Source organism: Antennarius striatus, chromosome 21, assembly GCF_040054535.1.
Source record: "Antennarius striatus isolate MH-2024 chromosome 21, ASM4005453v1, whole genome shotgun sequence".
Classification (NCBI taxonomy): domain Eukaryota; kingdom Metazoa; phylum Chordata; class Actinopteri; order Lophiiformes; family Antennariidae; genus Antennarius; species Antennarius striatus.
Genome location: NC_090796.1, coordinates 4834604 through 4862254, shown reverse-complemented (window position 1 = coordinate 4862254; position 27651 = coordinate 4834604). Strand labels below are relative to the sequence as shown.

The 27651-nt window shown below is 41.8% G+C and overlaps 2 protein-coding genes across 5 annotated transcripts in view; both read left to right on the top strand.

Moving 5' to 3' along the window:
- Nucleotides 1-19184, top strand: part of vstm4b (V-set and transmembrane domain containing 4b) — a 40709-nt gene extending 21525 nt beyond the window's left edge. Inside the window, exons 8-10 of one of the 4 annotated variants that reach the window (XR_011034047.1) lie at nt 18082-18398; nt 18495-18643; nt 18856-19184. The gene's annotated coding sequence lies outside the window, so the exon portion shown is untranslated. Of the gene's footprint in view, nt 1-18081; nt 18644-18852 lie in introns of all 4 variants that reach the window. The other 3 variants (XR_011034048.1, XR_011034045.1, XR_011034046.1) reach the window with 3 other exon arrangements.
- Nucleotides 19185-19265: 81 nt separating this feature from the next.
- lrrc18b (leucine rich repeat containing 18b) lies at nt 19266-26809 on the top strand. The gene is made up of 2 exons (XM_068305387.1): nt 19266-19721; nt 20300-26809. The coding sequence occupies exons 1-2, from the start codon at nt 19464-19466 to the stop codon at nt 20747-20749; spliced, it is 708 nt and encodes a 235-aa protein (XP_068161488.1). The 5' UTR covers nt 19266-19463; the 3' UTR covers nt 20750-26809.
- The last annotated feature ends 842 nt before the right edge of the window (nt 26810-27651 follow it).

Genomic DNA, 27651 nt, shown 5'->3' with positions numbered 1-27651 from the left:
GGCAGAAACAGAAAAGTACAACAACTGAACCCATAAAACAAAATACAAAAGCAAGACAGACACAGACCATCACAATATCTATACTGTGAACCAAGCTCAGAGTCTGCTGCTCCAGTTATGTTCTACCTCTATGTTGACATAAACAGGAGATATGAGCAGTCTGTGACCATTAGCAGACTGGATGGTTGTCAGCTACACTTATGGTGGTGGAGGCACTGTAATGAGATAGGTTCAGATTTAAATGTTACTTTTAGTTGAGTTGCTACCTCCAAATTATTTTCAAAGGGAACAGAAAGAGGGGGTCATTGTTTGCATGGGACAAAAGAGAACTGAGAGGGCTTATGAAAATGTCTCTACTCACAAAGAAAACACATACAGGGTTCGGCCTTTGTGGAGTAATAAAATACGATCATTATGGTAAATGAAATGGGGATGTTGAAAAGGGAAGGGGTAAAAGTATATAGGGGATTGGATAAATAAAAAATCTTTGATTGCATGGGGAAAGGGTAGAAGGTAAAGCACAGTCCCACTTTAGTTGTATCTAAGAACCAAACAGCAGGCTTTAAAGACACTCCCCTAAAAAGAAACAACTGATGTCACTGGTAAAACAGTCAAACAAAACCTATTGTTAGTGCTGTAGCCCTAGCGTGTGTCTGTCTCATGCATGCCATCATCTCAGGCCATAGAAACACAATGCACAGTAAACACAGTCTACAACCAACATATCCTGTGTGGTTACAGTAATGCATAGCTGCGCTGACCTTGAAGCAAAAAAGAGTTTATAATGAAAGACTTGTGCAAGAGGAAATCGCAGGAAGTAGAAATGAGATTAAAGCTTGGGCCTGGATGTCACGTAAGCAACCTGGTTGCTGGACGGTCAGTCCACGGATTCCTTCTGTCAGACACAAGTCAAAGAGTTAAGACTTGACCAGGCAGACTTGGACTTCACCCAAGAGTCTCTGCACCTTGTGTTTTTCGTGTTTTTATACAGTTTGGCAGGAAAAAGTCTAGAACTCCTGCTGTGAAACAAAGATTTTATCATAAATATTGTGTGAGAGAACTTGTTTTCCTGTGGTTTAGAAGAAGACTGAGAAATAGCTCACTATGAAAAACACCAGGCTTATACTGGATGGTAACACACAAAGTTGCTAAAATAGGAAAGGAAGACTATTTGCTCTTCTGGAAGTGAGCTAAACTCTCAATACTGAACTTTAGATAACTATAGTGTATGATGACATCTTGGTTTGAATGTAGTTTTTCATATTCATCTCAAATTTGGATTTGTTTGACAGACTCACAGGAACTGACAAGACATTTAACAGCTAGATTTATCAGTCTGCAGCAGAGGCGACAGTTTTCTCTCAGCGTCTGTTGTTGTATGGAACTGTAGGCCAAGGAGAGCTAATGAGAAACAGCTTGTGTCTGGCTCACCGGCTGGCTGCCCTCCAAACCTCTGGTTCCAAAAGTGGTGACATCATACTATGATGGCTTTCGTGACTGTTAACATTCAGTGAGGAAGGTGGTGTGGGTGCCAAATTATGAGCAATGAAGCCACGGGAAGCTGCCACCTGTTGCCATTAACCAGTGAGTGACTTTAAGTCAATGCATGTATGCAAATTACTTTTTTTTTTAAATCAAATTGTGAAGTGATCAACGAAATGTGTTGTAGCAACAGAGAATTATCATTCCATTTAGTAGTTCAGTTCTTTTATCTCATCACTTTGATTCTCACTGTTCTCATCACTGACTGTCTGATGTTATTCTGTCTGACGTTCTCAGCAAAGCAGCCTCATTGAAAACTATTCTGTAGACACACTAAAGTAGGTGGTGTACATAGTCTAGGCTTTATCAAGTGAAGGATGATGGAATCATTTTTATCATGATACTATAACGCCAAGTACCTGCTTCAGTGGAATAAGAAAACTATTCAGCACTTTTAAACATCTTTTAAATGTGAAAATAAAATCACTACCAGTCGATTATACAGCTTTTCTAAACAAAATTGATGTGGTAAAAGGCAACTAAAAGTAAGTTTAATCCGTAAAACAATTACATTAACCTAAATTCCACCAAGGAAGTTACGTGATAAAATTTAAAATCGAGGGCTTCATTAAATTGTAGTTTGATCGATTTAATCATTCTGGATCATGAGTATTAGCTGGATCCAAATCCAACTGAGGGGTTATTGATCTAATAGGGATTTCATGTAATTTTGGCCCAAGATTTGTTATCAGTGAAATCAGAGGCAATCAAACAATAATAACTGCTCCTTTTCTAAGTATAAGATTCCATCAAAACATATCTGTATCCAGATGATGATCTTGACTACAACCATAGTTAATGCATCCTTCCTTGGAAAATTTAGAACCACTCATGATGACTGATCACTTCATGTCTCATAAAGTCACATATATATATATATATATATATATATATATATATATATATATAAACAAAGCATCATAAACTAATCCTGAAAATATTCACTGTCAAAAAACACTATTCACTAATCCAACTATGAAAAGTTCCCTGAAGACAAACATTTACCAAAAGAAAAGGGTCTCTTAGCATTTAACCCTGAAACAAAGACAAGAACAGTCACATAGAAGAGAGTAAAACCACATCCATCCAGATTGAAATAAAGAGTGGTTTCCTCTGCCCCCGCGGTGCCAGTTTTCCTAAACATGTCCAACTTGTCATCAGTCATCTCCGTACAAAAGCAGTATGTGTCAGATTAAAAGACTCAAACGACAGTCAATAAAGAGGAGAACAATATATAGTAAATTCACAGGAAAGGAAGACTCGTTATTATAAATATGGATGTTTTCAGTCAGGACTATCATTTTAAATGGGAAGTGAAAACATGATACCAAAACAAAATGGAGAAATACTTAGTGAGGATTTACTGCCATGGACGTGATACAATCCTGTCAGTGTTCTTGATGACGTTATTTATCAATTTCACAAATCAATATTTAGTTCACGTATTTCAACAGTACGTTCAGAAGGTTGATGACAGTTAAATTACATTGACATCAAAACATTGTATAGGCAGCATAGTTGCACAGTGTTTCGTGCTGTTGCCTCATTATAAGAAGGTCCTTGGTACAATTCCACCTCGGGCCATTTGAGTTTGTGTGTTCTCCCCATGTCCGGGTGGGTTTTTTCTGGGTTCTCCAGCTTCCTCCCATCTCCAAACACACACAACTCAGTTGAATAAATGAATGAAAATTTGTATCCATATACACTTATATGTGTATATTATCCTGAGTTTATGAATACATTTAAATTTTATACTGTTTATATTTTTAGTTATAGTTTAGTATATAAGTCCTGTTAGTGCTGCATGTGTCTGTCTGTTAGTGTAATGTATGTCTTGTGGTATGTCCTGTGATGTCAGTGTTTCCTTTTCTCCTGGTGTTTAACCAGTATTATTTGTTATGTAATGCCTGAGCAGTGGCTATATGCAATTTCCTCCGGGATTAATAAAGTATCTATCTATCTATCTATCTATCTATCTATCTATCTATCTATCTATCTATCTATCTATCTATCTATCTATCTACATCAGCATAAATTAATAATAACTGTACAACTACATAGTAATGACCAGCGGGAAAATGTGTTGAAATGTTGTAATGCAGCTGTGAGAGAAGACAGGAAGGAAGGAAATAAGTGTGTGAAAGAGAGGAAATCCTTCATGGCAAATTAGCAGAGTGGAAAAAAAGGGATGTGATCTGTATATCATCAATACTTGGTCTGCGTTAATTACTATATATATATATATATATATATATATATATATATATATATATATATATATATATATATATATATATATATATATATATAAAAAATGTCCCTCTCACCCTTGTGGGGTGGTATCTGTGTGTCATCCTCAAGCTCGGGTCCTCTACCAGAGGCCTGGGAGTCTGAGGGTTCTGCGCAGTATCTTAGCTGTTCCTAGGACTGCGCTCTTCTGGACTGAGGCTTCAGATGTTGTTCCAGGAATCTGCTGGAGCCACTCTTCCAGTTTGGGGGTCACTGCCCCAAGTGCTCCTACTACCACGGGGACCACATTAACCTTAACATTCCACATCTGTTCCAGCTGTTCTTTCAACCCTTGATATTTCTCAATCTTTTTGTGTTCCTTCTTCCTGATGTTGGCATCAGCTGGAATCGCCACATCTATCACCACTGCTCTCTTCTGCTCTTTGTCCATCACCACAATGTCCGGTTTGTTAGCCAATAGCTGTTTGTCGGTCTGGAAGCTGAAGTCCCACAGGATCTTAGCCTTGCCGTTCTACACCACCTTCGGTGGTATGTCCCGTTGGGATTTGGGTACTTCTAGTCCATACCGGGTACAGATGTTCCTGTACACTATCACAGCTACTTGGTTGTGCCTTTCCATTTATGCTGAGCTGGCGAGCATCTTACACCCTGCTACCACATGCTGGACTGACTCTGGGGCTTCTTTACATAGCCTGCACCTTGGGTCAGATCTACTGTGGTACATGTTGGCCTCTATTGCCCTTGTACTTAGGGCCTGTTCTTGTGCTGCCATGATCAGTGCCTCTGTGCTGTCTGTCAGTCCAGCTTTATTCAGCCATTGGTAGGTCTTCTTGATATCAGCCACTTCCTCTATCTGACGGTGGTGCATGCCGTGTAGGGGCTTGTCCCTCCATGTTGTCTCCTCCTCCTCTTCAGGTTTCTGCTGTGTAAGGCATTCACTGAGCAGTTCATCTGTTGGGGCCATCTTCGTGATGTACTCTTGGATTTTTTGATGTCTCATCCTGGACAGTGGCCCTGATGCTCACTAGTCCTCGGCCTCCCTCTTTCCGCTTAGTGTACAGCCTCAGGATGCTGGACTTGGGGTGAAACCCTCCATGCATGGTGAGGAGCTTTCTAATCTTGATATCTGTGGCTTCTATCTCCTCCTTTGGCCAGCTTATGATCCCAGCGGGGTATCTGATGACCGGCAGTGCATACATGTTGATGGCTCGGACCTTGTTCTTGCCATTCAGCTGACTTCTCAGGACTTGCCTTACTCTCTGGAGGTATTTGGCTGTGGATGACTTCCTTGCGGCCTCCTCATGGTTGCCATTAGCCTGTGGGATTCCAAGGTATTTGTAGCTGTCCTTGATGTCTTCTATCCTGCCCCCTGGTAGGTTGACCCCTTCAGTTCTGATCATCTTGCCTCTTCTTGATACCATCCGGCCACATTTGTCTAATCCGAATGACATCCCTATGTCGTCGCTGTAGATCCTGGTGGTGTGGATCAGTGAGTCAATTTCTCGCTCATTCCTGGCATACAGCTTGATGTCATCCATGTAGAGGAGATGGCTGATTGTTGTCCCGCTTCAGAATTGGTATCCGTAGCCACTCTTTGTGATGATGTGACTGAGGGGGTTCAGGCCTATGCAGAACAGCAGTGGTGATAGTGCATCCCCTTGGTATATGCCGCACTTGATGTTAACTTGGGCAATTGGCTTGGAGTTAGTCTCCAGGGTTGTCTTCCACTTCCCCATTGAGTTCTTGATGAAGGCTCTTAGTGTCCTGTTGATCTTATACAGTTCCAGACATTCCAGTATCCACGTGTGTGGCATTGAGTCGTAGGCTTTCTGGTAGTCAATCCAGGCGGTGCACAAGTTGGTCTGCCTATTCTTACAGTCTCTGTGTACTGCTCTGTCCACCAGTAGCTGGTGCTTGGCTCCCCTGGTGTTACTACCAACTCCTTTCTGTGTCCCACTCATGTATTGATCCATGTGCCTACTCATCTTAGCGGCCATGATGCCTGACAGGAGCTTCCATGTTGTACTGAGACAGGTTATTGGCCGGTAGTTGGATGGGGTAGATTCCTTCTGTGGGTCTTTCATGATCAGGACTGTCCTGCCTTCAGTCAACCATTCTGGGTGCGTCCCATCCCTTAGCAGCTGGTTCATCTGTGCTGCTAGACGCTCGTGGAGTGCTGTCAGCTTCTTTAGCCAGTATGTATGGATCATATCGGGGCCCGGTGCTGACCAACTCTTCATCTTTGACAGTCTTTCTTGGATGTCTGCCATTGAGATGGTTACTGGTTCTTGTTCTGGGAGGCAGCTGTGGTCAGTCCTTAGGTCCACTAGCCACTGGGCATCGGTGTTGTGTGATGCTACTCTTTCCCATATGCCCTTCCAGTATTTCTCCACCTCAGCTCTTGGTGGGTCTGGCTGGATGCTATTTCCCTGCCACTGAGAGTACACCTTTGCTGGTTGAGTGGAGAAGGTCTTGTTTATTCTCCTGGCCTCAATCTCCTTGGTGTATCGCTTCAGTCGGGTAGCCAGAGCTGTTAGTCTGTTTGGCAGTTTCGAGTGTTTCAGGTATGGAGAGCTTGCTGTATTTCCTGGGTGCCCCTTTATTCACCATGTTCCCCTTCTGTAGCTTGGCTAGCTGGCTGACTTCTCTCCGTGTCGCCTTTATCTTGGCCTCTAACCGCCTCTTCCATGGAGGGTATTGTTTGTTATGCCCTGTGTTGATCTTGTATCCCAGCATCTCGAGGATTACTGTTGCTGTACTGTGGATCAGCTTGTTGGTCTCAGTTATGTTCCCTGTGGAGATGGTTCTTATTGCAGCATTCACATCTTCTAGCAGATCTTCTGAAGGTACCTGACAACTTAGCTTCGGTATTTGTCGGAGGCTCCAGGTTTCCATTTGGGTCACGATCTTCCTTCGCAGGTCAGCAGCTCTTGTATTGAGGCTGTCTATGTCTCTTGGGGCTTGGTACCCAATCACGGATTGTGGGGGGGGGTGATATCCCCCCGCTGACCTGGCGTCCTGGCTCCCCCTTGCCGTAGCAAAACTGTGACAGCAGTTTTCGGTTACGGATGTTGGAACACTGGGCTAACAGCTGTTTCTTTGTTAGCCTTGATTGTGGGTTTCGAAGCATCCATTGGTCCCACATCCGCCCCATATATCCCCTCTCTCTGGGATTACTTGTGTAGTAGCATTCCAACAACTCCGTATCCTCCGCCCTTGTCCATATATATATATATATATATATATATATATATATATATATATATATATATATATATATATATATATATATATATATATATGACATTATGCTTCATCATCTGACAGTAGAATGCCTTTCATATGTTTGCAACAGTTTGTAAAGGGTCACTCACACGTATTATTAATATTATTATTATTATTATGAAAATAATACAAATTTATATGTTAATATATAAATGATTGGGAAGAAATAACAAAGTTTTAAGTCAGCTAAGTGAGCTACAGTATGTTAGTGTGGTGGGGATTTCGTTTTTCTTAAGGACAGGAGACAGTGTAAAATACAAGATATTTATTTGTCAATTCAAATCATGTTTAGGTTGAGTAGCAGTACAATAATATCATCAATAGGTTGAGTATGAGTCCAATAACATCATCGATGATATTGACAGACAGACAGGTTCAACAAACAGACAAGTTCAACAAATACTTATCTAAGCATGATGAGAGCTCTGGGGACGATGAAAAAGTCCTCCGGTGTGTTGTTGCAGAGTACTCTGGGTAGATGAAAACTTCAAATACCAACTAGGAAATGGATCACATATCTTTTTATACCCTAAAGGTGTGACTAGGGGGAGGTATTAACCTCGGCCCATCTGCTTTCAACCAGTTCTTTGTGGGCTCTCAGTTGGTACGTCATGACCTCCAGACGTTACCAAAAATATCAAGTCGACAGTTTCACAAAACTATTTGATGACATAATATAATCAGTCACGTGAACCCTGTGAGGATCTGCTGCAGACATTCTCTGGATGACCCTGTGCAGAAACATACATTCTAATTTCAGGTACAGGTATGAAATGATCTGGCTAGCCGCTTCTGTCAGTGTCTAACTTCTTCCAAGGATACCCATAGTCATGCAAGCATTTCCAAATATGGTCTAACAGGAATTATTTTCATGCAGTGTCTTCATGACCTCGAGACATCCTGGGGCCACCTTCACAAGTGCTGAATAATATGACACACACAACAATCCAGATCTTTGGTTCACTTAGATGATATTGTTTTACTATATTATTTTATTGTATTAAAACTTTCCACCACATACCCCCCTTCCATGGCTTTTAAGCCATGGACCAAAACTGGGAAATTTAATAAAATGCAACAACCCAATTTTTAACAAAGATGGCTCAGATCTATGGCTACTATCTTACTATTCTTCACTACAGACGGAGGCGAAAACCCTGATGATTATTTTCTTGGGGAAAAATTCCTCCGTGACCCTCACTGAGCGATCGCTTTCTTAGCCTGCAGAGAAGACAATCCAACCTTAGTAGCCTCCAAAACATTTGAACATGACCCTTTCATCTATAGATGCATTATGACATTCTGATTACTAAAAAACAAAGATTACTGGAAAAACTGAACAATATGTAGTAGTGAGTTTATGAATTATCACTGAAAACTTATTGGTGACACAAAGTTATCAGTCCTTCACAGTGTCCTCGTCCCGTACTTGGCTGCATGGCAATAAGGACATTCCCCCAGAGCCCAACCCCTAATGGTGTGAGGATCTCCCTGCTTCACTGACATCGAGACGAGTGGAATCTATACATCCACCCCCCTTTGTAGTCAGACTTCCCCTCACACCGGTGGGTGAGTTCTGGCAGGAGTCCCCACCGCCGCTGTGGGCGTTGTAGAGGGACGCCTCACTCATCTTTTCCTCTGGGATGAGTTGTTTGGATCTTTTCCTCTGGGATGAGTTGTCTGGATCTTTTCCTCTCAGACCAAAACAACCGACGTCCTCAACGACTCAACACACGATGTTCTCAGTTGAGGCCGTTGCCTTTGTTGGTTCCTCAGCCGAGGAACTCTCTGGGGTTGCAAGGGCTGCAACCTCTCTTTTCAGATCAGGGTCTGGAGTGGCACCTTCACCAGCCGGTGGAGGGAGAGCAGATCCTTGGTCGGCTCTGGCTGGTCTGGTAGATGAAGTGTGGCAACATGTGTCCCCCTTTCCCAGCAAACGGACTGCAGTTCCCGTTCGCTCAGTCACTTGGAAGGGACCTGTCCACCTAGGTTCAGAGCATTTTTGTTTTGTTACTTTCAGCCACAACACTTTCACACACATCCATTTCTCTGGAGACATCCGCCTGTTTTTCTGTGAGATGGGAGAAAGTGATAGTTAGTTGTCTCAGGCCTGGTGGGCCTTCAGCACCTTTGGCTGTCAATGGAGCTGTAGGAGCTGGAAAAGGTCTGTTAGTGTGAATCCAGCCTGTGGAAGAGTTCAGTGACGTCCAGGACCACTCCTTATCTCCCTTCTAGTTCTGCTCTGTAGATTATTAACATCATTATTGGTCTCACTTCTCTTTGGGGAATTGAATAACTGGAAACTGTGCTGTATCATCATCCCCATCATAGCCAGGAGGAGAAGAAGGAGCATCCCCCCCTTCCAGGGAGTCCTTCCCCTGGCCTTCATCTTCGTCACTGAGAATGTCAATGGGTGCTTTTAAGCAATGCTTTAAATGATACCACGTAGGGGATCCTTTGACCTGCACTGCAGTGGAAGTGGCTCTCACCACCTCGTACGGACCCTCCCGTCGGGGGATGTTCCACTTCCGTCTGAACACCTTTATGTACACCAAGTCTCCTGGTGTCACTGAAGGTGGAGTCTCCTCACGGTCAGCTTTTGCCTGTAATGAGATAACAGAGCAGAGATGCTCCTGTGGATATTAGTCATTTGTCTGACATACGACTTCATGTCATTTGTCAAAATATCAAGAGAAGGTCCCTTAGCTGTTTTGTAAATTGGAGAAGGCATTGACCTGCCGGTTACAGCTTCATGTTTTTCAAAATCCCATTCACTCTCTCCACAATACCTTGACTCTGAGGATTGTACACACATCCAAATCTCTGCTTGATTCCTAACTTCTGCAACATGCATTTCACGGTTTTATCCACAAACTCCTTTCCATTGTCTGAACTTATTCTTAGTGGAATCCCGAACCTCAGAACAATTTCACGGCACAGAAACTTTGCAACAGTTTCTGCATTTTTGTGTTTGGACGGTGTCGCTTCAACCCACCTGCTGAATCTATCAATCAACCAACATATACCTCTTCCCTTGCACTGGTCTCACCATATCAACATAGTCCATGACCAGGTGTAGAAAAGGTCCTTCGGGTGCTGGAATATGTCCAGCAGGAGGTGTTTCCCCTTTTCGAATGTTACTTTTTAAGCATGTTTCACATTGGCCAATTACTTCATCAACATGTTGTTGTAGTTTAGGAGCCCAAAAATTCCATTCTCGAATTTTTCTCATCACTTCGCCTCTAGACTCATAGCCTACCCCATGAGCCTCATTGATCAGTAAAGGTAGGAGTCCACTAGGAGCAACAAATAGCCCCTCGTGGTTTCTCCACAATCCTTCAGCATCCTTAGAAGCTCCTCTCTGAAGCCATAAATGGCCTTCTGCTTCTGGAGCCTCTTCCTGTAACAATATCAAATCTTTACAAGTTATTTGTTCCTCAAGGTCCACAGCATGAGTTACCATTACAGCTTTATTGTTCACTGAAGCTGCACTTTTAGCTGCTTCATCTGCTGCTGCATTTCCTTTGGTAACCCATGAATCATTTTTCTGATGTGCAGCACACTTTATTATGGCTAAGAATCTTGGTTTTATCATTGCCATTAATAATTTCCTGATCTGATCATGGTGCTGAATGGGAGAGCTGTCAGTTTTTCTGAAACCTCTTCCCTTCCATGCTGCACCAAACAAATGACACACCCCATGTGCACAGGCAGAATCTGTGTAGATGTTAGCGTTTTTACCCTCTGCATACTCACATGCAGACGTCAAAGCCTTTAGTTCTGCCAACTGGCTGGAACATGGCTGCACACACTCTTCCATTCGAACAATCTCAGTTCTGCCATGTTTTAACTCAATAACTGCACAACCTGCTCTGAGTGCTTCCCCATCTCTGTAGCAGGAGCCGTCCACCAACAGAGTCATGTCGGCTGACTCCAAAGGGATAGCACTCAGGTCAGACCTTAGTTTAGCATATCTCTGCCTCAGCCACACAGTCATGTGGTTCTCCCTCAAACGGGAGTGGAATGGAGTTTGCTCGGTTCTTCACCCTGCAGATATGCAATGTCACATCCGGGTATTCAAGAAGTCGGTGATAGTCAGTCAACCGTTGTGAGGTTAACACAAATTTTCCTCTCTCAATTCAGTTTATCAACTTATGATGTGATAAAATCTCTATCGAATAGCCCATAGTAAGAGCTGATGCTTTTTCATACAACAAATGAGCGGCAGCCAGGTGCTGATAGCAGTCTGGCAAACCTAGTTCTACCGGTGTTAGTGCAACAGAATAATAGGCAATTGGTTGAGCATGTACCTGTTTTCTGGCCTAACATCCCCACTGCATGTCCCTGACGACACGACACAAACAACTGGAACGGTTTCTCATGGTCTGGAAGGGTCAAAGCCGGCGTCTGCTGTAGCAAAGTTTTAATAGTCTCAAAAGCAGTGTGTCCCTCTGATGTCCAAAGTAATCTGCTTCGCAAATTTCCAGCTCCATTTTCCTTAATCATGTTTCTCAGAGACTGGACAATAGCAGAATATCCATCAACCCATTCTGAACTGTACCCCGTCATCCCCAGAAATGTCATTATGTCTTTAACAGTGGTTGGCTTAGGAGCTTTTGACACCGCCTCCAACTGGGAGGGAGAAACTGATCGTGTCCCTTCTTTGATCAACCTACCCAGGTACTCTACATGATCCATGCAGTACTGTAATTTCTCTTGTGAGGCCTTGTGGCTCTTTTTAGCCAGCATAGTTAACATCGTTTCTTCATCAGGGCGTGATGTAACAGCCAGCTGATGACCCCCCTTAGGATCCTCAAGGCCCCCCTAGTACCCAGCAGGAGGTCCCTGCCAGGGGTTCACAGGTCCCCTAAAATTTTGTTGGTAATTGTTCTGTCCTTGCATGTTTTGCCAAGATCCAGTATAATGAGGTGCCCTGCAATTGTTGCGGACGTGTCCTATTTTTCCACAATTATAGCATCTAGGTGGTCCCATCTTAGGATTGTTCATTCCTCTTGCTGTCATTCCTCTGCTTCGTCCCATTGCAGGATCTACCCAGCCTGGATGCTGCACATATACCACTTGGGGAGGTACAGGTATTGGGGCACTTGGTAGTGTCTCTTGTGATGGGGTGACTGGTGCCACAACAGCTTGTATCTTCTTCTTTCCTTCCGTAAGCTGCAGCTACGTCAGTTTTCTCATGGCTTCTTCATCAGCCTGCTTTTGGTGAAGGATCTTAGTTCTTGTCTTTGTCACAGCATCCACCACATAATCTGTGAACTGATTAAATGACATTGTATATAGTCCCACAGCATCATTCAGTCTGCTCTGAGCTGCTGTTGGCAATCCATCAGCAATGATCTTCCTGAGAGCAACGTTGTGGAAAACGTCTTGATCTGGTTGTGCACCAGTTTGTCTGATCCACTCCTTCCGGGTGTTGTGAACATAGGCCTGTGGGCTCTCACTGTCTTTGATTGGAGAAATGATGATGCTGTCAGGTCTGATTCTGGCAGGAAATCGCTGTCTTAACGTTGTCCACAGCACATTGCGATACCTGTTGAAGATGTCTCCATCGTGTACCTGAGTCCCCACATACTGTTCCAGTCCAGCTTCTCGTAGAATGTCTTCCATGTCACTCTTCCCCACTGTTTTTCCCCAAAGAGCTTTAAGATCTCCCATTGCCAAGATTGTAGAGATTGTTTCTTCTTCAAAAGTAGCAATCCATTTTCCTGCTCCTTCATGAATACAGGGAAGTCTTTGTATTAACCCTTCCAGGTCCATTGTAGCCCAGGGAGCATATTGCAGATTTGGTCCTTTGGCCAGCAGGGGGTACTCTGATCCCTCTTGCACTGCTGTAGCAACAGGTGGTTCACGGGTCACAAATGTGATTTCACCATTCAAATGTCCTCGTTCCTCCACAAGTTCATTACCGCTAAATGGTAAAGAAGTTTTTGGTCTTGGCGTTGACATGTGTTCTGGAATACTTGGAGGTTCAAAATTCCCTGTTTCATCGTGTTGTCTGGGTCTGTGTCTGCCTGTACGAAGCCTCATGGATTCTTTTGGTCTTGCCCCTTGGCCTGCTCCTGCTTGCCTGGGTGTTGGTGGAGGAAGTTCAGAATAAGAGTCTGATGATTCTTCTTCATCTGCCTCTTCATTGGCTTCTTCCGGTTCTTCTTTGTCATACTCTCCACCTGCTGCCTCAGCCTTTTGAAGACTCCACTTGACTCTGGTACTGAAGCCACTTGTACGTCTGCCTTTCTTTTGTGGTATTTGCCAGGGCACAGGTATTTCATTCTCTTGCTCTGTTTTTGTTTGTTTTATCGAGTCTAATACAGGATAAAGTGCATCCTTCTCCGACTTCATTACATAATCTCCCATTAGCGATACTTTTCGGATCGGCATCTGAGACGAGTACGTAGGAGGAGACACTCTCTTTCCCGCATCTATTGACTTTTCTACATGTTTTTTAGACATCTCTTAGACGTCTCTTAATTTCTTTCCTTGGGTTTGAAACATCTGCAAAATAGCTAATTCTCTATAGCGTTTTTGAACACGTTGAGATTTTTTATCCTTTGGTTTATAGTTTTTTATTAAAGCCTCCATCCCTCTACACTGACTTAAGTCAAATGTACCATCCGCAGGCCAGGGAGACTGATTGCTTCGCGTTCGCTTGCTCCATTTTTGAGAAACTTTATTTATTTCATTAGACAACAGTGGGTTCAGTTTACTGAGAATCCCCACTGCAGTCCAACTCTGAGATTCAGACCCCATGATTCACACAGCACAGACAATGTAAGCAGTTATGTAGTGATGTGAAAAAATGGTGTAAAATGACACCAACACACAATTACAGAAAACACAATTTAACAGTTGTTTTAGATCAGAGTGTAAAATGATAAACAGACCAACAGTGAAAAAATCATTTTATTGAATGCAGTTGATTAAAATTAAAATATTTCTAAATGTTTAGAATTATGTATGTATGTGTCTATATGATGTTTATGTATAAGTATTAAAGTGTATTTTGGTGTATATTTCTGTGCTGTGTGACTCTCTATCTACCCCACATTATTAAACTGCCAGGATCACTATAGTATCAAATCTTTATGTAAATCACACGATAATAACTACAAAAATGTAAAAAAAAAATGTATTCAGATATCCCAAGCCAACCACAGACAAAGAACAAATTGTCAATTTACACGTATCTAGGATGTTTTTGTATTATCTTTGCACACATGCCGCCAGCACAGCTCCTCCAGACACCGAAACAACCAACCGCTCACAATTAGCAATGATAAGCTAAGTAATGCTAAGCTTATTATGCTATCCAAAGCTACTAGGTTATAGTTTTTTTTATGTAAATGGGCTATTTTATGCTAAGCTAACATGCTAAGCTAACATGCTATCTTTCTAAGCTAATATGATAAGATGATATGCTAACATGCTAAGCTAATATGTTAACACGCCAATGTATGCTAGTCTATGCTAATATATGCTAGTTTATGCTAATTTGTGTCCAGCTCAGTCAGAATTGTTTCAGTGAGCATCTATGAAGTGACACACTTCTCAATCAACCCAATTTTCTGACAAAAATGACTTTTAACTCCACATTAATGTTTTCCTCACTAGGTGTTTGTAAACTGGATAGCCTCCAACATGAACCCAAAACAGTATTCTGAAGCTGGATAGCCTCCAACGCCAAATATCTAAGCCTTATCCACTATCAGAGAATTTAATTCCGCGCTTACTCTGAATATTCAGTAAAAAAAATTTGAAAAAAAAAATTGTGCAACAAATGAAAATATTAGAGATAACAGTTAAAATCAATTATTGGGGGCTTTTGGATAAATCTTTAACTGCGTCTAACGCAATAAAACAAAGAGAGAAAGGCAACCATTGGCTTTCTCCAACAAAACATGTAAAAAAACAACAGCGCTGGTCATTCACAACACAGTAATCATGAAACAATCTTAAGTTTAGTTGCCAACAACTCAAATTCTATTTTCCTATTACACACTGGACACCAATACACCAAAATATTACACATAAAAATATGACGGTTTATCACTCAGCACTAACAATACACACACACACACACACACACACACACACACACACAGATCTAACTACCGCAATTATCTCACTTCTGACTGTCCTTGTCAACCGCACACACACACAAATCCACACACACAACAAATTCCTTTTCAGACAAACAGTGAAGTAGGGTGTGAGGCCAAGGGGAGGGGGTGAGAGAGAGACGAATAGAGAATAGAGCAGACAAAGAACAAATAGACAGGTATTTATAGGCAAATCACCAATTTATCAATCTCCACAAACACTTAAGCAATTTCTACGGCACTAGAAAGAGTCTAATAGGAACATAAAATTATCCCACCCCAGTCCGGACAACTATTTACAGAGATCTCAGGTGGACCGGCCGTACTTCACACTCCACATGGGAATCCAGCTCAAGGTTCTACGCAACGACCGGAGATGAATCGATCATTGACGCACTCCATGTGTTCATCACCCCGTCACCTATGGAAACCGGCCTGAACGGCGTCAAAACTCTTCATCAATCATCAGCTCGACAAGACGTTATGACCTCATAGGTGCAGTTCCACACGATTCCACCAACCCTGAAGTTAGACAATCGTATGGCACCCAATCTGAACTTCCATCCTCCACAGCAAACAAGTCTCTAATTTTATTGTGGCTTTCGAAGCTTTGTTTGTTCTTAACGATTCAAACAAAGGCCACCCGTGGGCTTTTACCGCTGTGTCCCACCAGGACGGAAAACGTCGGACATTAACAGTCAAACAAATAATTTATGTGTACAAATAGACTGTCAGCCAATCACCAAAGACCCATCATTTACCGATTCAATATTGGATCTGACATCTTCACAGAACTTTCTCGCCGAATAGACTGTCTTTTAAAACCTCAACCTTCACCTTTTTAGTTTTGTTTTCTAAAGTTTATTGAAAGTCACCCATTTAATAAGAGAAAAGAGCAGACAAATATTTTCATGCAAAGCAAACAGATATCAAGCAGACAAACAACATAAATTCAGACAAATACTCAACCCACGATGACCCACACAGGTAGTTTTGGGAAGACTAACTAAACAAATTTATTTTAAAATTATGTTTAGAAAACATATCTCACCAGAATCCATAGCATCTCTTCCAGACAGACAGTAATGCAATTTTTAAGCCAAAAAGCTTCCTTCATATGTGCGCACAGTGCAGTCTGTCTGCCTAGAGGAGGGGCAAATGGGAGGCGGATGGAGTCTTGAAACCCTCGCTGTTCATGACGCCACTTTGTGGTGGGGATTTCGTTTTTCTTAAGGACAGGAGACAGTGTAAAATACAAGATATTTATTTGTCAATTCAAATCATGTTTAGGTTGAGTAGCAGTACAATAATATCATCAATAGGTTGAGTATGAGTCCAATAACATCATCGATGATATTGACAGACAGACAGGTTCAACAAACAGACAAGTTCAACAAATACTTATCTAAGCATGATGAGAGCTCTGGGGACGATGAAAAAGTCCTCCGGTGTGTTGTTGCAGAGTACTCTGGGTACTTCAAATACCAACTAGGAAATGGATCACATACCTTTTTATACCCTAAAGGTGTGACTAGGGGGAGGTATTAACCTCGGCCCATCTGCTTTCAACCAGTTCTTTGTGGGCTCTCAGTTGGTACGTCATGACCTCCAGACGTTACCAAAAATATCAAGTCGACAGTTTCACAAAACTATTTGATGACATAATATAATCAGTCACGTGAACCCTGTGAGGATCTGCTGCAGACATTCTCTGGATGACCCTGTGCAGAAACATACATTCTAATTTCAGGTACAGTGTATGAAATGATCTGGCTAGCCGCTTCTGTCAGTGTCTAACTTCTTCCAAGGATACCCACAGTCATGCAAGCATTTCCAAATATGGTCTAACAGGAATTATTTTCATGCAGCGTCTTCATGACCTCGAGACATCCTGGGGCCACCTTCACAAGCGCTGAATAATATGACACACACAACAATCCCGATCTTTGGTTCACTTAGATGATATTGTTTTACTATATTATTTTATTGTATTAAAACTTTCCACCACATTAGTGTGTTAGTTAGTGGTAGAAATTCGTATTTTTTATTATTATTACGTGGCTACATGATGAGCTGGCGTCTGGTCTGGGGTGTTACCCTTGCTCTCGCCGACAACCAGCTCAGAGGCTCCATCAGACCCGTGACCTCTAAGGCAGACAGCTAGCTGTAAAAGAGATGATAGATGGATTTATGGATGGATGTATGGATGGATGGATGGATGCATATTTTTATGTTGCCTGAGAGTGACATGAAAATTCTGAAAAGAGAAAAGGAGTTTGTCACTTAAAGTTACACAGTCTCTCTCTCCTCTCTCTCTCTCTCTCTCTCTCTCTCTCTCTCTCTCTCTCTGTCTCTCTCTCTCTCTCTCTCTCTCACACACACACACACACACACACATGCACGCACGCGGACACACACACACACACACACACAGCTCATATTTGTAAGCATTATTTATAATCTGCACTCGTTTAGGCCGGCACCATTTCCTCCAGTGTGACCTGTACTTCACACTGACAGGGGAAGTGAGTCAGGCTTTAATGGACCGTAGTATACCACTGCTTTCTGTTTCAGGAGTATTAGACATGAATAAACGTGAGGGAAATAAAAATACATCCGCAGGTTTAGATGGATGACCTGTGCACCAAGAGGGATTTAAGGTGTTAGAAGAAAGGTTAACAATTTCAAAAAACATGTCATCTTGTTGCTTCTTTTTCACACTCCACAGTGTAACAGCTATTTTTACATGTACGGTCAGTGTAAAATGTGACCCTAGGCAGATTTCTGCTTCTTTGTTAAACTGTTATATTTACTTCTACTATTCTAATATGCTGACATGCATGATGCGCCGTTCTTAATGTGGTCCCTTGAATGTTTGCATTTTTAGGCTGCTGGCTGCTGGAGTATAATCATTACCAGGTTTGAATTATGAGATCAACTGTAGCTCAAGGCCATGATTATGAGAAAATATGGTTGGGAATCCTAATTGATCAGATTCTGTAGTCATGGTTTGACGTTCCGGCACAGTTTAAGAGTTTTGTAACCAACCATCAGCACCAGCTGCAACATCATATCACAGATGATCCTTCCTGATGAATGCATTTAGCTCCATCTGCTGCTCAACCAGAGGAACACAGCTTCAAACCAAACAAAAGATTCCTTTTTTTTACATTTTTGTGCAAGGCAAGTGCAAGGCAGTCACAGGTAGTAGATATGATTTATTATAACAGTATTGACAACATTAGTTACAGTTAAGTAGCTAGAATCAATGCGATTTATGCTGTTGACACTGTCCTACAGAAATCTCACACAAACAAGCAAAGAAACCAGATTTGGGGCCACTTTCCACTACAGTATGAACAAAATCAGAGAGATACCAGAACTGGATCTGTTGATTTCCTGATGGAGTGAAAATCATGTTTTTACAAACACAACATCACCTCCTGGAGGTACGTGACAAATATTCATGAAACGTATGCACAATATTACACAGGCAAGAAGGCCATTATTGTACATGTTAACCACATTTCTATGTATTGTATTCCATATTTATAGTTATTATTTATGATTTCATGATGGAACCCTTAATCTGTTGGACAATATTTAAAAGTAAGTGATAGCATTTCTGCACATCTTCATGAGTGCTTTCCATTTAAAGCAGAATAAATCCAGAGTTGCTGTGACCTTTGAAGTCTTTCTCCACACTCCTCCAGTTCACCTAAGTCTGCTGACAGCAAACAGCAGTTGCTTGGGAACAAAAGACAACAAATCCAATCTGAAGCTAAGTAAATGCAGGAAGTAACCTTTAGAACAACCACAAGAATAGTTTCAATTGTAAGTTTTTTTGTCCATGGCATCTTGACGTAGATTATAATTCCTTGTTTGGAGAAAGGAGATTACAAGTGACTTAAATATCTTGTGTCTGCAGTCTTATCCTCCTTTTTTCTATCCCCTAGTGTCCCAGTGCATCGGATCAAAGTGAACCCATCAATGCAGGTAAGAAGTCAGATATTCTTATAATTTTATTTTGAAAGAATGTGTTTAAAACAATGAAAAAAAAGGTCAAAAGCACAGAATGTCAGCTGTGTCGTCATGGAACAATGGTTGTTGTAGTTTCAGGTATTTAATCTAAGAGAATCTGTGTCTACCGTTTCACCTGGCTGGCCTGTGTCGGGTAACACGATATTCCCACCCAAGTTCCTGTTAACTCCGCAGTCACAGCATATTAACTACAGACAGCATCAACGTCCTGTGTGTTCCCACAGCTGAATGGCCAAAGGAAAGAAAACAGGTCACGCTAAAACTAAAATAATTACCCTGAAAGTGGCTCAGAGCTGCATACAGCTGACGCTGGAAGGCAAAAGATGTCTGGACCTCAGTTTGAAGGAGATCTCCACGGTGCCAAAGAGCATCCTGAAGCTGGGACAACTGGATGAACTGGACCTGAGCAGGAACCTGATCACAAAGCTCCCAGACTTTTGGGAAAATTTTATAAGCATCACTTTTTTGGATCTGCATAGCAATTATGTAAGTATGAAAGAAAGGTGAGTATAATATACTTCAGGAGAATTCTTTGTTATCCACAGGAGATACAGTATAGTCTGTGTTCCATTCCATGTCAACTGTGAGTTGACAATTCATTTATATTTCTTCTACACCTTGAGCATACACATCAGCCATATGCTGGAGCACACTTTATGACTTCTCAAAATTCTTTGTCAAACAATATTCAATTGTTCAAATCGAAATGATTATCATTATAGAGGTTATACAGAAATAAACAATTATTTATTTCTGCTTTGTTGCAACAACAAAGGGAACAGAACATATGCTGTCGGACCTATGAACTATTTCTCCCCTTCTCTATGTTATACGTATATGTGTTGTGTGGGTCAGTTAAAGATTAGTTTGTCAACTTAAAAAAACAATCTTAAAATTAGATTGTAATTTTGCCTCCTCCATGAAAAAAATATTTCCTGTGTGCCATTCTCAGGTTTTGCTTTCAAAGGTATACAACAATCACATCTAATTTCTCCTCTATGGATTTCCCAGATGTCAAGTCCCTCGAAAAAACTGTTGAAATGCACACTGCGCTTCTGTTGCAGCTGGAGGAAGTGCCTGAAACCATTGGTCGTCTCCAGAACCTGCTGAACTTGAACCTGTGCAACAACCGCCTGACCAGCCTCCCCATCGAGATCGGACTCTTGAAGAGCCTTCAAACCCTCAACATGGGTCTCAACCAGCTGGAGGCTCTTCCCTCCTCCATTGCAGCACTAAAGGAGCTCCGATACATCGGCCTCTTCGACAACCGATTCACCCGTGTCCCTGGCTGCCTCTACAGGCTGACCAAGCTAGAAAGGGTCAACCTGGACAGAAACCCCATCCTCACTAAGCAGGAACCCAGTCAGGAGCTGCTCACAGAACCCAAGAGGCTTTACCTGGTCAAGGAGACCCTTTTGTGTGCGGACTGCAGGCTTAAGTGTCAAACAGAGAAGAAGAGGTGGAGCATTATACAACAGGTCAGAACCCAGGAGGAACGATGGTTTCTAGAATGAGAACATGATGCTGGTGCGGACTGCACTTTGGTGAAACAGAAGGGAATTTGGAATTTTGAGGAATCTTTAGGAATTTGGAAAATAAAGTTTGAGACTCAAGAATACTCAGACCTCCACAAAGGCTGTAACATTTGAAAGTGTTTGTGGAGGAGGTTCATATTGCATTTTGTATCTTGGAATCCTCAAATTAAAAAACAAAACAAACAAAAAAAATTACAGCATTAGCCATATTTACAGCAGTGGATTGTATCTGTATAATTGTGAAACACAAGCAGGATTTAGTTGTATAAATATTAACAAAGGAAACGGGACAATACGTGCTTCAGGACATGTTGGTCGTCTCTATGGCCTAGAGGACAGCAGAGTTGTCCTGTCATTGAATATTTGGGTGTTTCAGAAATGTTGACCACTAAAGGATTATCTTCATGATTTTCATGATAATAAATCATGTATACTAACATTTAATTAGTAAGCAGCTTGTTAATTTTACTCTAAATGATAAAAGCACTATATAATTACTCTGAGTATCACTGAAACAATTACCTAATAACCAACATTTGCGGAGTTGATCATTAATGATACATCATCACTGACAAGCACCAAACAGCAGACAGAATTAGCAACTAGCTGGTAAAAAATGGGAGAATATTTATCATGTAAAGAGACCCCAGATTTGGTACAAGGAGGCTCGATTAAGAGTGATTACTGGACTTGATATTCAGCAGGTGGTGAAAAACATGACTGTAAATGAATGCTAATGACTCTCTGCAGTCACTGAATATATTAACTATCATCAACAGGATGTGGATATTTTAGTCGTTTTATTTACAGCTTGTTTTGGCTGACGTAAATGAATCTCAAAAGTCATACTGTAGGACATAGAAGTGTCCAACTGAGATTAACCCAAATGAAACTAGTCCCATTATAGCTTAATATATATATATATATATATCAGAGAGCTTGAAGTGGATGAAGGTCATAGTGGGCCCGTTTCACAAAGCCGGTTTAGTGGAAACCTGGGTAAGTTAACCCTGAAATCAGGGAAAACCAGGGTTTTCGGTTTCACAAAGGGAGGTAAATTAATCCAGACTCAGAGGAGTAAACCTAGCCTGTGTCACGAGGCGAGGTAAAGTAAATCTCTAGGTTTGTTACCACAGTAACAGACTCTGAAGCTAGCCTCACGAAGCACGTTCAGTGGAAACTCTGAAAATCAGGTAAAACCAGGGTTTTTGGTTTCACACATGGAGGTAACTTAACCCAGAGTTAGAGCTGTAACCCTGACCTGTTTCATGTAGCGAGGTAAACTGAACCTCTGGGTTTGTTACCGCAGAAACAGACTCTCTGAACATAACCAGAGGCCTGTACCATAAAGCTTGATTAACCTAGCCAGGCGTCCTACTTATCTGGCTTCACTTAACAAGACATCCGCCCTCTGGATTTTCGGTACCATAAAGCCAGCTATCAACTCACTAATTCAATTCAGGCTTGTCCACTCTAGATCTATGCACGCTCACATAACAAGGGTGGAGTTTGCTGCATGCGACCGATTGCTACGGGTCGATATTATCAATACTACGCAAGTACTTGGATCGGATCGATACTATTGTCCTGTGATCGATACTTTGCTCCTCCACCAATTTCCTCAAAGCGCCGCTTTTCTGTGCAAACAGCGCACCCCCCCCCTCCTCTTTCTCGCCCCCTGCTACTCTCTGAGTCTCTGCCTTAGTGAGTGACTCAGGCACACTTTTAGCCCCTCCCCCTACCTGGCCACTGGCCTGCTGCATCCTCCGGACAGAGACAATGTACTCTGGCAGAGGCTTTTCAGCCAAAAAATCAACAAGACCCACGTAATCTGTTTTTTACAATGTACTTGGTTCAATGGTTATATGTTCACCCAATTGAAAAAAAATCTTCTTTACTAAGGACTTCAGCTATCCATTACCCAAGGAATCGATTAATCTATTGATTAATTCTATTACTAAAGTAATCAGATAAAAATACAAGGTTCATGTACAGTATGTTATTTATATTCTTATTTATGTGACTGCTTTCCTATTTGGTCTGAATTGTACTGACATGAATAAGAGTTATATAGTGAATGAGACAAAACACCATTTTCATTAGTGTAATATTAATTACCCCAAAAATGAGTCTCTCATAATCTCTAACTTATTGTGAACCATGTACATTAAAGTGCTAAACAAACTTTAATTCCCGAAATAACATTAAGTTATATTGCTGCTTTTTTTTGTTTGACTCTCTTGATGTCACAATCCACTCCTGGTTTTCCCCTCATCTGCCCAGCTCTACCTGCCTTCCACTCCAAACTCATCAGTGCAACTGCCGTCACCTGTGTTTCCTCACCTGATTATCACCTGCCTGCTCAGTACATATACCCTCCCATTCCTCTCAGTCTCTGCCAGATTGTCTTTGTATCATGCATAGCTCTCTCGCGTTGATCTCCGGACTGCTTCCTCGGTTACGACCCTGCCTGTCTTCAACCAGTCGTCCTCGTCTCTGCCCCGGTAAACTGACCAGCCTTCTGTCCTTGACTACTCTGCCTGCTCGTTCCTTGTCTGATACCTGTCACCTGGGATTCCTGTTTACGGAGACTGTTTTTCTGGAATATTGCTGCCATTCTGTGCGAACCTCAGAATAAACTGTTGGACTATTCCTGATCTGGTCTCAGTCTGTGCTGTACGTGGGTCCTACCTCTGACTCGTTACACTTGACTTTTGTTCTGAAACAGTTGTTGTAGTAGAATTATTTTATTTGTTTATACTGTCAAAGTTTGCATTGTAGTTATTTATTAAAAATGAAACATTTTTATTGCCTAAAATATTTGTGCTGTGTTTATCAAAATTATAATAACCTAACTTGGGGGGGGGGGGTCAATTATTCAATGATCATGAAATTTCCAAGCAAAAAGTATCGGTATCGTATCGGTATCGGCCGATCTTCTCTTCTTTTCCTTTTGGCTTTTCCTTTCAGGGGTCACCACAGCGAATCAGTTGCCTCCATCTAGCCCCGTCCTTTGCATCCTCTTCTCTCACACCAACTACCTTCATGTCCTCTTTCACTACATCCATAAACCTTCTCTTTGGTCTTCCTTTAGGCCTCCTGCCTGGCAGTTCAAAACTCTGCATCCTTCTATCAATATATTCACTATCTCTCCTCTGGACATGTCCAAACCATCTCAGTCTGGCCTCTCTGACTATCTCCAAAACCTCTAAAATGTGCTGTCCCTCTGATGTACTCATTCCTGATCCTATCCATCCTGGTCACTCCCAGAAATAACCTCAGCATCTTCATCTCTGCTACCTCCAGCTCTGCCTCCTGTCTTTTCCTCAGTGACACTGTCTCTAGACCAAACAACATTGCTGGTCTCACCACAGTTTTGTACACCTTTCCTTTCATTTTAGCTTAAACTCTTCTATCAGTCATCCCACCTGCCACTTTTCTCCACCCGTACCATCCTGCCTGTACACGCTTCTTCACGTCTTTTCCACACTTGCCATTAATCTGGACTGTTGACCCTAAGTACTTAAAATCCTCCACCTTCTTGATCTCTTCTCCCTGTAACCTCACTCTTCCACTTGGGTCCCTGTCATTCACACACATGTACTCTGTCTTACTGCGGCTAACCTTCATTCCTCTCCTTTCCAGGACAAACCTCCACCTCTCTAGCTTCTCCACCACCTGTTCCCTGCTCTCACTGCAGATAATAATGTCATCTGAAAACACCATAGTCCATGGAGATCCGGTATGGAAGTCATAGGTTCCATTCTCATCTTTGATGTGGCAAAAGTTTTACACCGGATGCCCTTCATGACGCAACCCTCTGTATTTATCCGGGCTTGGAACCGGCACAATAAGACACTGACTTTTGCCCTCTTGCGGCTACTTTGGTATCGGCCGATACTACCCTGTATTTACTTGGTATCGGATCGATACCAAAATTCCCAGTATCGCCCACCCCTACTGTGCACCAGGATCCACCAGGTTCTCATAAAATGGACAGGCCATTTTCCAAGAGAACTGATTGGTCAGTAGGTGGGGCTTTTATACCTGCTGAGCTCTTATCCTGAACTTATCCTGCTCCGGAGCAGGTTAGGTGTTCAGCATAGGTTACCACGAACAAAGTAACCCAATAGAAAGTACGCCACCTGTATGGTACCGAAAAGCCAGGGTTAAACCTGAAGTTATCTCACTAAACTGTAATACAGCTTTATGGTACAGGCCTCTGTTCGGTAGCAGGTTTTATTCCACAAACCCAGGGTTTCCTCTGACTCAGCCCCCTTTCACCGCCGCTCACGCGGCTTCATTTCCTGGTTCTGTCGGACGGAGAGTTTGACCAACGTAAGGCTTTATAAATAACTCCGTACATTAGAGGTATTTTAGAGGTGAACATAGCTTGTTAGTTTGATGTGGAGCCCCTTGATAGAGTTTCCGCATTAATTCACAGATAATTAAATATTTTTGTATCTCGTTCAGATGTCCAGTCATATCCAGACAGTTCTCTCTATGATCAATACCGGCTCACATCCCAAGCACACACACACACACACACCTGATCCATCCTCACATCTGCAGCAGCGCTGGGTGTAGCGCTCCGTTCAGTTTTTCATTTTTTATTTGCAAACGGTAATTTTCCCATATAATGTGGGAGATGCTTAGTGCGCCTCGTCTTTAAACTTTTACCCCAGTTTTTCTATTTCTCCGGAGATTAATCGGACGGAATCATCAAGGAGGAGTTCCACAGGATTGCAGGTGAATGATATAGAAATCTGATAAATGAATTTCAAATGATATTCTCTTAATGACATTGTGCTCCAACCTCAAAATTGGATTAACTTTAATTTATTTAGGATTTCCCAATGTAATTGGCTGCACAGATGGTACCACATTCCCATCAAGGTACTTGTAGACTGAACATTGTTTCAACATGTTCAAGACTGCATTATAGATAAACATCTGTCCAGATCATGTAATGCTGCAGACTATATTTCTGATGTAGAGGTGTGGGTCTGTTCCTGACTCTAGGATATATGGTTTTACCTGAGCAGTTTACTGTACCGTGGTCAGTAACCTAAAGATTTGCACAATACAGTATTTCACTTGTCTTCATTGTGTAATCCAGTCTAATGAATCCACTATACAGTACATTGCAGGAGAGAGCCTACCACACCATTTTTACCGTGAGTGCAACGGACTACGTTTAAACTTACGCATCGACTTGAGCAGCAATTCACTCCCACGACATCTTGCTCTTCTTTGCAGCTGCAACGCTGTTCTGTTTCTTCTGAAAATGTCCTCAAAGTCTTCATATTCATAAATTAAAATCTGTACTCCTGTACTGCTGTAAAGCACTGCAGTGCGCGTCTCCTCCGTCGTCATGGTGAATCGTTGACTCGGGGCTCCATTGATGATGGCTTTTTTTCGAGTTGTTGCGTCTGTTAAACTGCGGGTCAACTTACTCTGGGTTAGAAAAACTAACCCTGAAACGTGTTTGTGAAACCGAAATCCCTGGCTTTTCCAAGTTCAGGGTAAAGCAACCCAGAACCACAGGTTTACCTCAGGGTATGTTTACCCTGCCTTCGTGAAACGTGCCAAGTGTCTTTACTTTACCACTCGATTATTATTCTTTCTCGCACCTCTCACATATCCACACAAATATTCAATACAATTTGAGGATATTGTCAATGAAGTTTTCCCACATCACTGAGCTGAGGAGTGCTGAGTAGACTGGATTAAGGTCTCACCTGATAAAGTCGTTAAGACACAAGCAGCTCCGTATCGACTCAGCTGGCCTGTAAGAATGACCAATGTTACTGTAGAATGTGTAGGATATGAAAAGCCAAGAAATTAATGCTGCTCCAGGCAATTTCATGGCCAATATGTTTTAATAACTATATATACTGTTTGCTGTAATTGCATGCCTAGAGGCCCCTAGTGTGTTGTGTTCAGGGGCCTGTACACAACAATGTATGTATATATGCATGTAACTGTACGTATGTATGTATGAGTGTAAAGACAATTTCCCGGTAGGGGATTATTAAAATGGACATTCTTCTACTAAAAATGTTGCTTTTTGTTTTGTGATTATATCTCATCAAGTTTCAGAGATGTGTAGCTAAAAAGGTATACAAGTGAAAATTTGACCTTGACCTAGTTTTTTAAGGTCAACATTGTGGTCTTATTTTTGTCCCCTTGCTTCCCTGAATATAACGCCTTTTGTTTTGTCTTTATCTTATCCGGTTTATGAGATATGTGCAAAAAATGTAAAAAAAAAAACATCAGAATTTGACCTTTACCCAGTTTTCTAAAGGTCAAGCTCATCATCTAATTTTCATCCCTTTTGCCGCCCGAGTAATGTGCTTTTTGTTTCATCTTTCTATCTGCAACGGTTGTGAAAATATTTGGTGGATGGAGGGACGGACGGGCGAATGCACAAATACTGACAATTATAATACATCACCACTTCACGGGATGTAATTACTGTTGGATGGGCTCAATCCCTTCGGTAGGAATAAAGAGCACTTGGACTGTTCCTTCATTTATATTTCAGTTCTGCCATATAAATCCTTTAAAGTAAAGCATCATCATATTGAATTTCAAACTTTGTTTTTTCTCAAGTGTAACAAGTAAGTCCTGGGTTAGAAAATCTAGAACACTTAAAAGAGGATTGCTATATACATAAGAACTCTGCAGATATGTATAGCATGTATGCACATATGTATGTATGCATGTGCGCATGTATATGTCATGTCATGTGATGCAGTGAGCTTCAGTATTTCTGTTTTAGTCATTTTTGACCTATTTGGCCGAGGAACCCCATAAACAGGGATAAATGGGTACACCACTGTCTGTATCTGTATCTGTTCAACCATCTAAATCATCTG